Source organism: Rhincodon typus, chromosome 33, assembly GCF_021869965.1.
Source record: "Rhincodon typus isolate 14 chromosome 33, sRhiTyp1.1, whole genome shotgun sequence".
NCBI classification, from domain to species: Eukaryota; Metazoa; Chordata; class Chondrichthyes; order Orectolobiformes; family Rhincodontidae; genus Rhincodon; species Rhincodon typus.
Genome location: NC_063364.1, coordinates 21,461,210 through 21,478,069, shown reverse-complemented (window position 1 = coordinate 21,478,069; position 16,860 = coordinate 21,461,210). Strand labels below are relative to the sequence as shown.

The following is a 16,860-nucleotide window of genomic DNA, read 5'->3' as shown; positions in this document are numbered from 1 at the left end:
GTGCAGGTTTGTAGATCTCGAAAGTAGAGTCATAGGTAGACAGGATAGTGAAGAAAGAGTTTGGTATGCTTGCCTTTATTGAGTATAGGAGTTGGGAGGTCATGTTGCAGCTGTACACAACATTGGTTAGGCCACTTCTGGAACTTGCGTTCAGTTCTGGTCTCCCTGCTATAGGAAGGATGTTGTGGAACTTGAAAGAGTTTAGAAAAGATTTACAAGTAAGATGTCAGGGAGAGGCTGAACAGGCTGGGGCTATTTTCTCTGGTGTGTTGGAGGCTGAGGGGTGACCTTTTAGGGGTTTATAAAATCATGAGAATAGATAGGATGAACGGCCAAAGTTTTTTTCCCCAGAGTAGTAGACTCCAAAACTAGAGGGTACCGGTTTAACGTGAGAGGGGAAAGATGTAAAAAGGACGTACGAGCAACTTTTTCATGCAGAGGGTGGTGCGTGTATAGAATGAGCTGCCAGAGGAAGTGGCGGAGGCGCGTACTATTACAGCATTTAAAAGTCATCCGGATGGGTGTATGAAAAGGAACATTTAGAGGGATATGGGTCGAATGTGGAAAATAGGACTCGATTAATTTTGGATATCTGGTTGCATGGGTGAGGTGAACCAAAGGGTCTGTTTCCTTGCTGTACAGCTCTATGACTTTAATCTCTGCTACATTCCCATGGCAATTACCTGATCAATCCGAATATACCTGTCTGGTCTGAATTCAGATTGACGGCCGATCTTGCTGCACCTCCAGGCAAGGACAGCCTCATTAGTCACTACTCATGCTGTCTCAACTCTCACTTTTTCAACTCAGCTTCTTGAGTCACATTGTGAAGATGAAAAGCTTTGAATTTTTGTCTCCTTTTGCAATGTGTAAGATCTGGTTCTTATTAGGTTGAAAGGTGCTAATATGTTGACATTTGAGACAAATGGCTTCTTGGAAAGCATCTGAGTAGTTTTGTGTTCAGTTAATGTATTTTTCTTTAATACCTAGTGAAGAGGATGAGCCATCAAAGGAAGAGACTTCGAGTTTGAAAGAAAAATCCACAGGAAACAAAAAGTCTAATAGATTTCATCCATATTTAAAAGAGAAGGCGACAAATGGAGACAAGAAGGGTTATAACCGGAACAGAGTGTTTATCAGCAATATTCCATATGACACAAAGTGGCAAGTGATTAAAGACCTTATGCGAGAAAAAGGTAATTTATGGAAGGAATTTTTACACACGAATAACAATACTTTCCAAAATCAATCTAGCATTTTATCTGTTAAAATTTTAGAGGTTTGTTTTAATTTTATTGATGACGTAGCAAGCATAAATAAAATTGGAGAACTTTCTACATTCATGATCCAGTCCACACTAATGAGACCATATTTTTTTCTGCTTTGAATTTAGCCTTAAAACATTTAGCTTATGTGAAACATCAGGGCAGATGTTAAAGCTGATCTTTGCTTTGATGTAAATATATGCAATTTTTTTATCATGTTTGATCTAATCTGTAATGTTAAAATCAATTATGCATGAAAATGAAAACTATCTTGTGGAGTGGAACAAAAAGTACTTTTAAGAGCTTGACATCCTGCTAATTCATGTGCTTTACTTGCCTGTCTTTACAAGGGTGAATATATTGAAGCTTTTATGATAATGTTGTCCAGAGAACTCATTCAAAAGTATCATCAGTTCCATGATGTGCAGTCAATGACTTTGCGTAGTGTATTCTGCCTTAAAAAACATGAAAGGAAAGAAAATACATAATACTGGAAAGCTACAGGTTGAAAGATATTTGTTGGGCAAAAATATTCCCTGTGGGATCGCAAAGGTGCCGCCTGGAATGTTTCTCTTTGGGGACGTTATATAATTGCAGCAAAAACATAAGTTGCTGGAAAAGCTCAGCAGGGCTGGCAGCATCTGTGAAGAGCTGTTCTGTGGAAGAGTCACCAGACCCGAAATTCTGACTTTTCTTCTCAGATGCTGTCAGACCTGCTGAGCTTTTCCAGCAACTTCTGTTTTTGTTCCTGATTTACAGCATCTGCAGTTCTTTTGGTTTTAATGTAATTGCACGTTGTTTATTGAAATGTCACTTGAGATGAAGGTGATGCTAAAAACCTTTAGTAGACATTGAAATTTTTCTGGAAACGTCCAAAATTTAGCTCAAAGCATCTTCCTTTTTCAAAAGACAAATGGAAATTTTCTTCAGTATGGAGGATTTGTACCGAGAGATACATGAGCCATAAAGAGTGACATGTCTGTTTCCTTGGCATTAACTTGGGATCATTATCATTTTATTACTGTTGTAAATTCTAGTGGATCCATGTTGAATCATTTGGAACAAAATCATTTTTGGGTGAGAAATATTTCTCATGGAATCTGAGTTGCTTCTCAGATTGGTCAAAATCTTTCTGGACCTTTTTGTTTAAACCTTTTCCAGATAGATTAGTCATTTCTTGGGAGAGTAAGAATTTGCTGATTTCCCAAAAAAGTTCAGGCGCGGGAAGTCCATCAGCATTTTGCATTTTCAGGCCATACATTTCTACAACTTGGTTATCACTGGATATTTCAAGTCCCAATGTTGTTTAAGTGGAACCTATATTTCATCTAGCTGTATGGTGATTTGGTTATGCAGTTTGGATCTAAAGATTCTGGATTCTTTGAAAATGAGTTTTAAGATTGTAATACATTATTGATCATTCAGATGGCGTATCCAAGAGGTTAGATAATTTATTTTTCAGCTCTGGCTTTCATTGAAATTTTAAATTCATAGTCTGGGACATGAGGAAGTAGTAAAGTATGTGAACTTGGATGTACCTCTTGTAGTTTGATAAGAGGAAAAGAAAATGTGTATTTATACAGTAGCAAGCTACATTAGTCTCAAATCCTTTGCAGCCAATTGTTGAAGTGAAATCTGTATTCTTTGTCAACAAGCATCTTTAAAAAGGTGTTAAGCAATAAAATAGCTAAAAATGTGATAACCACTGCTTAGTAAAAGCTTACATTCAGAGCTTTGAGTATAATTTGCTGATGCCCCTTACACCTCCAATAGATGGAAATTCTAATGGCGACTTCCTGGAATCTTGTCCTTACTTTCTAAGGACCTATGATACAAAAGTTAAATTGTTTTTGTTCGGTGTTACAGTCTCGATCATATTCCATATTGTGTACCATTGGGATTGAGAAACCAAGAGAAAATTAAGACCTAACTCGGTGTTTTTGGTTCATGTTTTGTAGGTGGAGGAAACTGAATTATAGGATAGGCATTCACATGGTTGTTGTACAATATGAGTTTGTCAAGTTGTTTGCTTGGCAGTTACTTGGTAATTATTTCATCCAGAGCCTATCTTTGGAAGACATAGTTGGGGAATCTGTGCCCATGTATGTTTTCTTGGAACGTAGTTTTGCACTTAGTGGTGTCGTCATATTAATATTTCAGATCCAGAATATTGAGCTCCGCTATACTGCCCTATCTCATTTATGTTAACAAGATTACATCACTTGGCAGTTTGGAAGTTTCTGTTTTGTTTTTATCTTGAGAAATCCTGTTTCCAGAGTCCAGATTTGCATCAAAGGAAATTTTGAGGTCTGTGCAGTGAAAGAATTGGTATGTAGAATTGGAATGTTTTTGTTTTTGCTAATGCTTTCCTTTTTACTGACAATGGCAAATTGGCTGTTGGTGTGTATTGCCTTGTATTGCTACTTGGCTGTTCAGGACCTACTAAGAAAGTTTGTGACTAATTCATCTTGGCTGTGACAGTGCAGCAACACATTCTTCTGTTGGCAAGTGCTTTTTGAGTAACCTTCACAGTGGGCAATTTTGCAATTGAGCTGGTTGATCACATTCAAGTGATTGTCAACATGGTTCAGTACCATATGTATAGGATGACTATTGAATGTCTGATATAGGTGTGGTATTTCTCATTCTTTTATATTGTTCAGTTCCACATGCAAAGCTCCTTCCTTTATTTCTTCTCTTCAATTATAACTAGACAAATCTTTATTTATTCTCAGAATTTTTCAACACCCCAGGGTGTATGAGATGTTTAATAAATGTATACAGGCTTTGGTAGAGCACCTGATGAACGCATGACACAAAGCTCTTAAGAGACAGCATTCCTATTTTCTCTTAGAATTCTAACTGTTGCTTGACTGAACTATATTAGTGAGCACAGTTTTGGAAATAAAATTGCAGTTACGGTAGGTAATTAAAATTATGTAAAGGTAATTAAAATTGTGTAATGACTTGTTTCGCACTTCGTGACACGCAGTATTGTATTTTTCACTTTAGATTTTGGTAAATGATAAAATAGTTTTGATTATCATGGATGAGTACAACTTAAAACTGCATAATTTTTAAAAACGTATTATCCAAAACTGCATATTTTTTGCAAACTGATTTTACAAGTGATGAATGACTAAGAGCATTTTGAGGCTGTCTAGCAGAGCCGTGTGGACATGTGAGACAAGGCATCAAACATTGTAAAGGCCTTCTTTAATCAGGATTTGTTTTGTTTGCAGCCAATTGTATAATTCTGGGCTTTGTTTAGGCCTCAGGATGGATTATTAAAGTCCTGTAATAGATGGTTGAGCATTGCAACTCCTAAATACATAGACAGTGAAATTTCCTTATTGTGCACATGGCAATGTAGGGTTTTTTCTGGTGTAAGGAAATTGCATCTGGAAGAGAAAAAGTAGAAAATTACTGATGCTTGCCTTTAAGTTATTGGAGAAAACTGGAAGCTGATATACTTCCTTTATTGTCCTTTTTATTAAGTAAGATGGACTTTGGTTCCAAGTATTGTTCTTATTAATGCCTTTACTATTGAGCCAACTATTGGAGCTTAAATGATCTTGTGCTAAGTAAAATGTAATTTTTGATGTTTGCATCTGTTGTAAGGTGACACAAAGTTTTAATTGTGAAGCTCAATGTGTTGGATTTGGATTTAGATTTTCATGCCATGATATGGCTGAATTATTGCTTTTGTGTGTTGTGCAACAAGCATTTTCATTGCAGTATTGTGTTTATGTATTTGTGACTTTACACATCCAGGGTTGTAAGCTTTGTCACCTTAAAACAGTGTATTTTGACTGCCTCAAAGTTGGCTTTGATAGGAAAATGTAACTTGTTTTAGCAATGTTGGATTGTTTATTAAATGGTAGTAACAACATTTTGTTATTTGTTCACCAACTATATCATACAGGCCAAATCTGTTTAATTAGCTGTTATACGATAGTAAATGTTGTTTGAATCTGATTTGGATGATGCAGGTGACAAATCTTTTGGGGAAAATGTTGATTTTCATTTTAAAAATTGTATGTATTGTAATTACTAGGAGGTGTGCTGGTCTGGTGTTGATTGTTGGTGAATAATGGGTTGTTCCTCTGTAGTGTTGTGTAAGTGGCAACAGTGAAGTAAGTGTGTGGTCTTTTAAATGCATTGTTTTTGGTATTTCCCCTCTGTATATCTCATGTAGTTGGTGATGTTATATACGTGGAACTCTTTAAGGATGCTGAAGGAAAGTCAAGGGTAAGTGGGAAAATCTGCTTGGGGGTTCATAAGGTCCTCAGCAGTCTTTTTTTTAAATTTATTGTTTAGTACAGGTAGCTCAATTTTAAGGTGTTTTGTTAGCTAGGATACCCTTGTATTTATTGCCAACTCTGCTTTATGCTGGAGTTTGGTTGTGTTGTCTGGTATTAAGAAAGGGATAATCTGCAGGCCTGTAGTGGATATTTTCATGTTTAATTGATTTGGACTGGTGTTAGTTTAAACAAGTTGTAATGCATTGCTTTTATAGAAAAGTAATCCTAAAATGTAGGAGGTAGTTGCAGCAAGGGCCTGTTATGTAATTTCAATAGTTTTGTGAATCCTTTCCTACAAATTGTGACTTTTTAAAGTAAAAGATTGAAATGATTATGTAATTTCATGTGCTAAATTATCTTTCTTTTTTCTTCCCTCTTTGCATTGCCTGTCATCTGAATTTAGGGTTGTGGGTAAGTTGCCATTTATCTTTGTTAATCGGTTAAGGTGTTTTTCTTTGTTTCAAATTATATATATTAAAAATTAGACGTATTTTCCCTTTTCCCTGAAATAATTCTCTTCAGTGTATCATGTTTAAGAACTATGCATTGAACTACATTAATTTTCCAATGAAAGCTCCAGACTCTGTAATTAAGTAATGCTTTAGTGTCTCCTTTTATCTTGGCATCAGAGGGGTGCATGTGGTGCTTCTTCCTCAGGTACAGTCTGCATTCACTTGTGAGTTGCCCCATTCAAATCTTCTTGGATTCACTTTAGTGAAATCAGTGACAACGAATACCTGTTGGTGATGAATGGTCTTATTGGATCAGGCAGATTTACTTGGGGATTGCTGCTGAATATCCATTTCCGGACACTTGGCCTGTGCGTGTTTACAAAATAGGTTTCAACCCCATCAGCAAAATTTGTTCAACTTTAATATCAGCTATTTTAAGAGAGCCTAGCTAATTGCTGATTGTGGGAAGATAGTATCAGCGTAGAGCTGTATAGTAGTCAGTGCTGTTTGATACACAGGTTATCTAGATATTAGTTTGTGCAAGATGCATGAAATTATCCCCACTCACCCACTGTTGTAATATTTGAAAATTGATGAAATAAGTTACTGCACTATGTTGAAAAAACTAACACTTTTCATTAAAACCTACAGAGTTGTGGAATTCAAAACTGAAGATTTAGTTTCAAAGGCTTTAGATGTTATGAACAAATATGATCTCGGTGGAAGACCACTTAATATAAAAGAGGTGAGTATTGAGTCACTTCTGTAGTCCTTTATGGTAAAAAAAAATTTAAGTAATTCGCAAGGCATAATAGTCTAATATTAATAAATTCATGTTGTCTAATGATGTGGACGTGGGAAGTTTTAACAGGTTTTAAATGGACGTTAAAGGATTGGCTCAGTGATTTCAATGTAACTGGTAAATATTGCCTGATGGTGTAATAATAAATGAGAAAAGTTAGAAATACTCAGTAGGTTAGTCAACCTGTAGGGTGAGCAGTTAACAAAACTATTGTTAAAAATTTTATTTGAAAAAATATTTAATTGCTTTCTCCACAGATTTGAGTATTTCTAGCATTTGCAGTTTTCTTCTTCATAGTTTAATTTCTTCATTACTCAAGCAGCTTAAGAGTGCTTTTTTTATGGCTTTGTTTTAATGCTTCCAAATCGAAGGGTTTTACTGGAGAAACTGAATAATTGTGGTCTTGGATAAGCTTTCAAAGCAACAGAATGATTGACTGAATCCATATAACCCTGTGGTAATGTTCCACTACCTAAGTGAATATCAATTTTCCATTTTTTCTTTTAGGGAAGAGGGTCTAGAAATCTTTTTAAGTTCTTGAGTCTCGCAAAGTTTACAGGCGGATTTGTTTTTTTAAATGATACAGGCAGTATTAATTAAACACTCTGGTTATGGTTTGAATCTGCCTGTGTTTGGTCCCATTTGATGAATTCCAAGAGGCACTGTGATTGTGTGACGCAATCCAGTAAACTCAACATTTTCTGCTCAATCTTTGGTCTTGTTTTCAATTTACGTAGCAGTTAGGCAGGTAATGGTACAGCAGGGAAAAAACTTGCCTGGGAGTGTTTGGTATTACAAAGCCTAAGGAAAAATACATAACCTAAAACCCAAAAGTCTTTTCAGTTTTCTTTGAAACATAAGATTTTGAGCAGGCTGATGGTAGATGTTGAGTGTATGTTTCCACCAGTGGGAAAATTTCAAAATAGAGGTTATAGGTATAGAATATGAGCAAACTCCTTTAGAACTGAGATGCAAAGAAATTTTCTCCTCCCACCCCCACCACCAGATGGTAGTGAATATCTGGAATTCTGTACCCCAAGGAGTTGTGGAAGCTCAGTTATTGAAAGCATGTAAATAGGAGGTAGACTTGTGAAATATTGAGGAGTTGATGGGTTTGATGAGTTGACACAAAAGGTGAACTCACGCCTGGGGCAGATCAACTGTAATTTTTTTTGGGAAGGCAAGGAAAGCCTACTCTTGCTTCTTTATCTTACGTTCTTGTGTGTGTTGCGTGTAAGAGGAAAGAATATTGCTGTCACCTTGCTATACCCCTCAATCCCTTCTATGTCCAGAAACCCATCACAATCAAATCACCACTCAATTTTCCTTTTTTTTTAAGACAATATTTACAAAGTTAGGTGTTACAAACTCAGCCATTACTGAGTAGCCTGAATGTTGTTCATCTGAAGTTCTGAACTTGTGTAACTTCTGGAAAATGTAATTTGTATTGTTTTGATGCTTTGTATAGGATGCTGATGGAGAGCATGCCCGCAGGGCTATGCAGCGTGGAGGTGGTGGATCATACCTTGGTGGACCTGGGCCAGATGTAGGTTCACCAATCATTAACTTGCCTCCAAATCTTGTCAATAATCCAAATATCCCCCCTGAGGTTCTGACTGCTCTGCAGGCTGGAAGACTTCTACCAACTGTATTTGTTGCTAATGTGAGTACAGTACATAATTTTTGTCATTTCCTATACAGAAATTGAAAGACAATTTTGTTCTTTTTAAATATTTGTTCACTTACCTGTTTGTGTTTAGCTTGACTTTAAAGTGGGTTGGAAGAAGCTGAAAGAAGTATTTTCCATGGCTGGGACGGTAAAACGTGCAGATATTAAAGAAGACAAGGATGGCAAGAGTCGTGGAATAGGAACTGTGATTTTTGAACAGCCTCTGGAAGCTGTTCAAGCTATCTGTATCTTTTTCCTCCATATTTATTTAAGATAGACACTTTTTTGCTAATGTTTTCCTAGATTATGTTGAGTATCTGCACTTTAAAGGAGGGGCCCCAGTTGTCTTTAGATGTTTGCATTTCACACTAACAAGTTACCAAGGTGTTAGGCCTAGAATTTTCTCACGTGGAACATCATAGAGTACAGCATTGGACAGATAATTCTAGTCAGTTATTTTTGCTCACAGTTAATGCAGTTGCATATTTGGTTGTCAAAATGCAACATCGTTGCTATTCCTTGTAACATTTGAAATGTTGATATCTATGATTGTTTGCTCATCACCTCGGCCTGGTTAATACTGAAAATTTCTTCAGTGAGTTCATTCATTCTGAAAACAAGCCTTTTGCTTATTTTGAAGAAGCAAATGCACAAGATGCTGAGAAATTTCAGCATTTGGATGACAGTGAGTTTTGTTATCCTCTTGTAGTTTGCTATTTGAACCTTTTTCAAAATTTATTATTTCCATGCACTGTTCTGTGAAATATGTAATATACCAGTGAGCGAGATTGTTTATCGCCCGTGTTACTATTACTCATGACTTGGTTGGAAAAAGCTACCAGCCTGCATAATAATGACCATACTGGCAAAAGGAAAACTTACCTAACAGTAAGAATAAAATCATCAGTTCTGGTGTTTATCTTTGTAACTTTTTAATTTGGTGTGACATTGACAGGTTTTTTTTTATTAGCCATCCTTTTGTTTCCCTTGGATCATAGGTGCTTCTATGTATAATTGGGTAGAAGTCTAGCTAGTCTTTCATGGTTGAAGGTACTAAGTATAATTGGTGAAGGGATCAACTTTGGGCAAAGTAACGAATACAGATCCAACTCTGAATCAACCATGTATAATCCATGTTTAAAGAAAAGGATGTATCTTTATTGGAATTTGTAGTAAGAACATTCCTTTGCAATTTTATGTATTTCATAAACAGCTGAGATCTTTTTATTCTTTGGCACTGTCAGTTTGTCGCTGGGTTGTAGTTTCCTTAACTTATTTAAAGCTATGTTCAATGGACAGCTTTTGTTTGACAGACCAATGCATGTGAAAATGGTAAGATTTGATTACAATATGTCACAACTATGATACGGAAGAGCTTGGAAGTTGTTTGGTTCTCCAGTTACAAACCAAATTCTTTGTTATACAGGATGATCGATCTGTTCCACATGATGACTTTCGTTCCACGGACAACAAAACACCACAGTTACCTCGTATGTGCCATACAAGATGCTGCATGATGAACTACATAAGATATCAATTCAGATATGCTTGATGTTAAGAAATTGGCTGATTTGCATGATTCTGTTAAAGTACTGATATTTTATACTTGTTTCAGGTGGGCTTGGAGGTATTGGATTGGGTCTTGGACCTGGTGGCCAACCAATAGCTGCAAATCAAATGAATATGAACAGTGCAATGGGAAATATGGGATCTGGAGGTATGAGATTTAGAAATAGATTCTGAATGAAAATTGCAGACCAGATTTGTAGGAACATTTTATTAGTACTGGTACTTTAACTGTTACTGGTAAATCTCTTTTTGCCTTAGGAATTGGAATGGATGGACAAGCCTATGGAGGAATGAACAGAATGGGCGGAGGTGAGTTGTCTTTGGTACTGACCCACGTTTTTGAAGTGTAAATTTGTTTTATCTCTCATTGAAAGTCTCTCCCCCTCTCTCTGTTTCCCTACCTGAAGGTATGACTGGTCCCAGTGGTTTCAACAGTGGAGTGGATCCAATGAACAACATTGGATATGGTGGTGGAAACATAGGGGCCATGGGAAATATGGGTCGAATGGCAGGTAATTATTTTTCCTCTGCTTGTCTCAATGCCTTCTTATTTTTGATATATTGGGTGACCTTTCATTTCTTCTTGTAGGTATGGGTGCAATGGATGACTTCAGAAGAAATATGGCTGCAGGAATGGGTGGAAGTATGGGAGCAATGGGTAACAACATGAGTGCTGTTGGAGGGATGGGCAGCAACATAGTTGGAATGGGAAGCAATGTAGGAGGTAAGTTTTCTTTTTAAATTGTTGTTTTGCAGCTGATGCTTTTGTACTTGTACTGATGTCAGTTTGTTGGTATACTCATTAAAGAATATCAAGCTAAATCACGTCACTCCCCAAATGCTCAATGAGTTTATGCACTGAATATTTGAGCATAAACCGAGAATATCGTATGTTCAGTTAATGTTTTGTGTCCTTACATTTGCTGGGGGTTTTTTCGTTATTTTGGAAAAAAGTGGGGCAGAATGCTTGAACCTGATCACTGTCGAGCAATCTCATACTGGATAGTACTCCATAGATATGTCCGATTTGATTCGGACTGTCTAATGTTGCCTATTATTATCTTGCGGATTTGTGGATCAAAGACCTATTATTATGCTGTATAATTCCATGGGACTAACTACGAAGAGCAAGATTAACCTCCGATTCTCAGCAACGTGAATGAGATATATATCTCTCACCATTTTTCGGGGTTTATTTTTGTATGGAAGTCGTTTGTAAACAGTAAGTTTGTGCATGTTGGAAAGCCCTTTAGAAACTTTTGATTTCTCCTGCAACCTCATAAAATTCAAAACTTTATTTTTTTTTGTTTTTCAAAGCAAGAATATTAATTTTCTGCAATTTTCAGATATGTACCGTGCAGGAATGGGATCAACTGGCATGGCAGGCAATTTTGATCGAGAATTTGGAAGAAGTGAAATGGGAATGAACCGTGGTTTTGGGGACTCATGTGGAGGTATGGGTAAGAAGCTAAGGAGACTTTTTTTGTGATGTGCAGTAAAAGCCTCTCCAAAATTGGCTTTGATACTCCTGGTTTGGCTCATGTAAGAAAAGTCACACTGGTGCAGCGGAGCTTTTTTTTTGTTTATTCATGACATGAGCATCTTCAGCTAGGCAAACATATATTGCATATCCCTGATTGTCTAGGGGTACGTTAGGGATGTCGCTGTGGATCAGGAGTCAGATGTAGGCCATAAGTATATCATATTTGCTCCCTTAGCGGGTGTTAGAGAATGGTTAGATGGTTGCCATTAGACTAGCGTTTAATTCCAGATTTTTATTGATTTCAACTGCCTGCCATAGTTAGATTTGAACACGTTCCCAGAGCATTAGGCTGAGGCTCTGGTTTACTGTCCAGTGTCATTACAACAAGGCCACTGTCTTTGCCTTTAACAGCAGGGCTGAGGGGCATTGTTGGCACAAAGCATGGTAAATATTTGATACCATTCTGCATGCCCAAATGGTTTGATCAGTTTCTTGGTAAAAATCTCTCTTGCTGAGGACCGAAATTATCTCCAGTCATTGGAGACTTATTGACGGTTGTAATATTTTTACTTTAAATATTTTCAGTAAGAGTTGATTGCTTAAATTCAGTCCTACACTTGATTTAAGAAACTATGCTTGTGATTTTTTTATTGGAGCTGAAAATTTATTTTTCCAAATGGCACTTTGTTTGTTTATCTTCCACTTACTCAATGTTTGCTGTTCGGGCCACATGTCCATTTCTTACATGCAATAGTCGCAGCCGAAATCTATTGAGCAGAGATGCCTCATCTATTTGGCTTGAATATTTTGTTCATCTATGTGCAGTGAGTTTAGAGGGAAATGCACAGCCATTTCTCAAAACCAATGGCATGGACTCAAACCGTATCTCCTTGAATGCTGGCTACCTTTCTTCCCAAGAATTGAGAAATATTATTACGCATTTTACGAAAATGAGCTGTGAGGAAATGAGTTACTTAACGGACTTTACCTCCTTCGGTGGCTAGACCACGACCAGCATTCCCACGAATTTTCTTCTGGTCTGTGTTGACCCTCTGAGGTCTGTGCATTCCAGCGTCTTCCAGATCCGAAAGTCAACATTGCAGTTGGCAAATGGAGCAGCTGCATGTGTGCAACTTAGAAATAATATTGGCTGCAAGTTAGTCTAATTGTTTTGCACAATATGGAAATTGTACATCTGTTTTAAGTGAGCCATCTATAAACATTTTCCATTGATTTTCCTCCTTTAGGAGGTGGAATGGTTGTAGGTCTTGGAGGAAACATGGGAGGTGGAATGGGTTCTACTGGCATGGGCCCAGTGGCATCTGGATTGGGTAAGTTTCAATTCTTAATAAGGAATGGCTTTCCAACCAGGAATAGCCACAAAGTACATTGATAGCTATGCATCAGATCTAATTTTCAAATTGGTTGTCCTGGGAAATGACCATCTTTTGATGAAATTGCCTTTGAACAGATCCCTTGACCTGTAAAACTATATTACAGAAAGTTCCAATTTGTGAATTGTTGGGATGGACAATAAAGACTTTTAAATTGGGGTACTTTTGTGATAATTGATGGCTTGGTGGCCAGTATTATTAACACCTTATTACTTTCAGTTAAATTGTTTGAGATGCAAAACCTGAATGAAAATGTAGTTCATGCTGGCTTTCTCTGTTCTGGCTTTGTAAAAGGCGTTTGTTGCCTTTACAAAACCATCAGTTCTTGTCACACAGTCCATAGGCTTAAAGGAAGCTGACTTTTAACACAGCTTCAAATCCTATTTGCAGATAAAAATGAGCGTTGAAAATTGCAAGTCCTCTCCACTACAGTAGAAATCTGAGGTTGGAATTAAGGTGGATTGAGCAGAATCTGGTGACCATAACCTCAGTATATCACACTGACCCCATTATTGATGGGGTTCAATAACATCTCTTTCTCAGGCTCAAATATTATTTACTTCCCTTTACATTACAATTCCATTAAGCTAAAGACCATAGAGTCCTAGAGATGTACAGCACAGAAATAGATGCTTCGGTCCAATTTGTCCATGTTCAATTAGCCTTTAATTTTTAAATTAAGGTTTTCATGATATGTGCGCTGTTTCCTATGTTTCTGTGCTCCTACATAGGTTTTACTATGTCATCTAGAAAATGTATAGATACATCTTTCTGCAGTTTAAATTGAGTGACCTGATATTGAACATCATTTGCCATAAATTTGACAAACTTAATCCGCCTGCCCCATTGCAACTTTCCGCTTCCATCTGTACTCCTTAGTATCATCTTCACACTGAATTACGCAACTCTCTGCCTTCATTCAATTTGCTTTTAAATATGAAGAAAAACTGAGTCCCATACAGGCTTCTGGGGATACAGATTTCAACCCAATCATTGTTATTTCATTGTTGAATCTTCTCCTTTAACATCCAGAAACAAAGAGAGCATTTATCTAGTTGTTCTTGTCTTGGTGAGGTTGAGACACCTAAGATCTTATTAAGATGAAGTGATTTCTGGAAAGTGTAATGTTGAGTAACCACATTCGAGAGAGATTTTGTTGAAATTCAAAGACGTTGTTCTTTCTTTGAATTGTTAATGTCGATTAATTTTTGGTATTTTTTAAAAAATTGTTGTTAGAACTTGGCTAAAAGTCTAAATATAGATTTGGATGTAGGGAAACATGGTGGCTTTGTTGGTTAGCATAGCTGCCTTACAGTGCCCGGCTTAGATGGATTAGCCACATAAAATGTAGGGTTACAAGAATAGGGTCAGGGGCTCTGTCTGGATGGGATACTCTTCAGAGAATCGGTGCAGACCCGATGGGCGAATGGTCTCTTCCTGCACTGTCAGGATTCTGTTCTCTGATTTGTATTTACATAATGTCTTTTACAAACTCGGGACGTCCGAGCTTTGCAAACATTGAAGCACTTTAAATGTAGTCACTGTTATATTTTGGAAATGTGGCAGCTGATTTCCATGTGGCTACTGTTTGATGTTTTTGGTGGTGGTGGTTGAAGGAGGTAGCTATCTAACAAACCTCTCTAATGCATGTCTGACTGCATACTGTTGCACTGATGTCTGGCCAGCTTATGTACCCCAGACTGTGGATGGCTTGAATCCACAATCTTTTGACACAGAAACACGAATACTTTACTGAACTGAGGCTGAATATGAGATAATTTGGTATATTTATAAATTAAAGTATAACCACTGCTCTTAAATACTTTTTTAAAATCTGTTTTGTATGGTTAGGTAGTGGAATGCCTGTTATGAACAGCATGCCGGGAGGCATGGCCATGGGTATTGAACGTATGGGTTCCAGCCTTGACCGAATAGCAACTGGAATGGGAGTAGGACTTGACAGGACCATGGATATGGAACGTGGATATGGAAGCTTGAACAGTGGATCGGTGGGAAGTGGAAGAGAACGTGGAAGTGGCTTCAGAGGCTGCCAGATTTTTGCAAGAAATGTAAGTAGCACATAACTTTGTTTCTTGAGCTTTTCCTTTTGAAATGAAAGGCACATGTACACATAATTATAAACTTTTTGCTTTCAGCTTCCATATGATCTAACATGGCAGAAGCTAAAGGAAAAGTTCAGTCAGTGTGGTGAGTGTTTATTCTTGTATTGCCTTAACTTTTTCACTGTGCCCCCTAATATTTTCAGTCATGAATGATTGATTAATTTTCTTGTCATATTTCAGGTCACGTCATGTTTGCAGAAATAAAAATGGAAAATGGGAAGTCCAAGGGTTGTGGGACAGTGCGTTTTGATTCCCCAGAAGTTGCAGAGAAAGCGTGCAGAATGATGAATGGCACAAAAATTAATGGCAGAGAGATAGATGTACGCATGGATCGCAATGCATGAATGAAAACCATGTGATGTACAGGAAAATACAGCTTGTCTGATTAGCTTTATTGTTCCACTTTTTGTTTTATACTGAAATTATTTCCAACAGCTTAGTGGAAGTTTGCCTGCTGAGAGCTATAACGTAATTTTAAGATTGCCAACCTTTGTAATTGAACATTGAGACCGTTGTATGTTTGTAATTTCTGTTGATGTCTGATTTTTTTTATATATAGACACAATACATTGCTGGTCATTTCTGTTTGAATGGATGAACTGTTTCTAATAAAATGTTGTCAGACTTAACTTTTTACTGTCCGTGACTATAACATTATTCATGCAGCCAATAACTAACTATACACAAACGTTTCTCTTCCTCTTCATTCCCTCCCAAAATGATGAAGTGTTTATCAGCTTGCTGTAGAGGAAAGCTCTAGGAAACTCTTTTAGGTTTCTACTAATCACTGAGTAAATGTACCACGATGTAATTTTTACTTGAGACAAATTTGCTCCCAGAAAGGATTTGGAGTTTTAAGTTAGGAGTGTATCTGAAAAGTTCACCTTTCTCTTAGCATTTTAAAAGTAAATTAACTGCTGCTTGAAGGATTAAAGTTTGCACTTTTTAAAAATAAAAACTTTTACATGATGTATGTAAGCAAATTAATCATTCAGCTTCAAGCCATTTGTGATGCAGTGGTGGCATATTCTTTCCTATTTCCCAGAAATAAACATAGTGGATAATAAAAAAACAAAAGAAATGCAGATGTTGTAAATCTGAAACAAAGCAAATTTTCTGCAAAAGTTCAGCAGATCTGGCAGCATCTGTGAAGAGAAATCAGAGTTCACATTTCAGGTCCAGTGACCATTCATCAGACCCTTCTGAGGAAGGGTCACTGGACCCACAACATTAACTCTGGTTGCATAAAGCCTCTAACAAACATGGATTAAAATTATCTAGAAATAGTAAATCTAAACTCCTTGGTTATTTGGGATGTGTTTTACTTTGGATCAATGATGTTATGTTATTTTTAACATGCATTTTTTAAATTAAATCAGTAATATTTTGCATTTGTTTGAAAAAAGCAGTAACATGCAGTTTGTTATAAACAAAGCTAAATTGTTGGATTTTAAATTTTGCAACATTGTACAATTCTGTACTGGTTCATCCTCAAGGCAGTACAGACATCAACTGGATTTCATTTGATTCTGTTCTCCAGTCAATTTGTATGTAAGTTGAAACACTATGCAAGACGATTCAAAATAGCTGCTGATAAATGAGGAAATGTTTGTGTTGGATCCTTAATTATGTTATGAATGTGCTCCCATACAGGGATGTGAGTATGAACATTTATTGGTCAGGGATTTTTTTGCCAACTGCTCATTTACCCCAACCCTAAAAGCTTATTCTCTCATGTTGATTAAGTTTTTATGAAGTTGAAAGAGAGACATGACCTTCTGTCCTAAATTTAGCTTGGA

At 36.9% G+C, this 16,860-nt stretch overlaps 1 protein-coding gene across 1 annotated transcript; it reads left to right on the top strand.

The window, feature by feature from the left end:
- Window positions 1-985: 985 nt before the first annotated feature.
- On the top strand, window positions 986-15,690 carry myef2 (myelin expression factor 2). Its single transcript, XM_020522384.2, has 17 exons — window positions 986-1,196; window positions 5,464-5,516; window positions 5,973-5,980; window positions 6,673-6,766; window positions 8,292-8,486; window positions 8,584-8,737; window positions 9,775-9,824; window positions 9,919-9,982; window positions 10,108-10,209; window positions 10,320-10,370; window positions 10,469-10,573; window positions 10,651-10,785; window positions 11,408-11,515; window positions 12,792-12,875; window positions 14,790-15,007; window positions 15,095-15,146; window positions 15,242-15,690. The coding sequence occupies exons 1-17, from the start codon at window positions 1,184-1,186 to the stop codon at window positions 15,403-15,405; spliced, it is 1,650 nt and encodes a 549-aa protein (XP_020377973.2). The 5' UTR covers window positions 986-1,183; the 3' UTR covers window positions 15,406-15,690.
- Window positions 15,691-16,860: the final 1,170 nt, after the last annotated feature.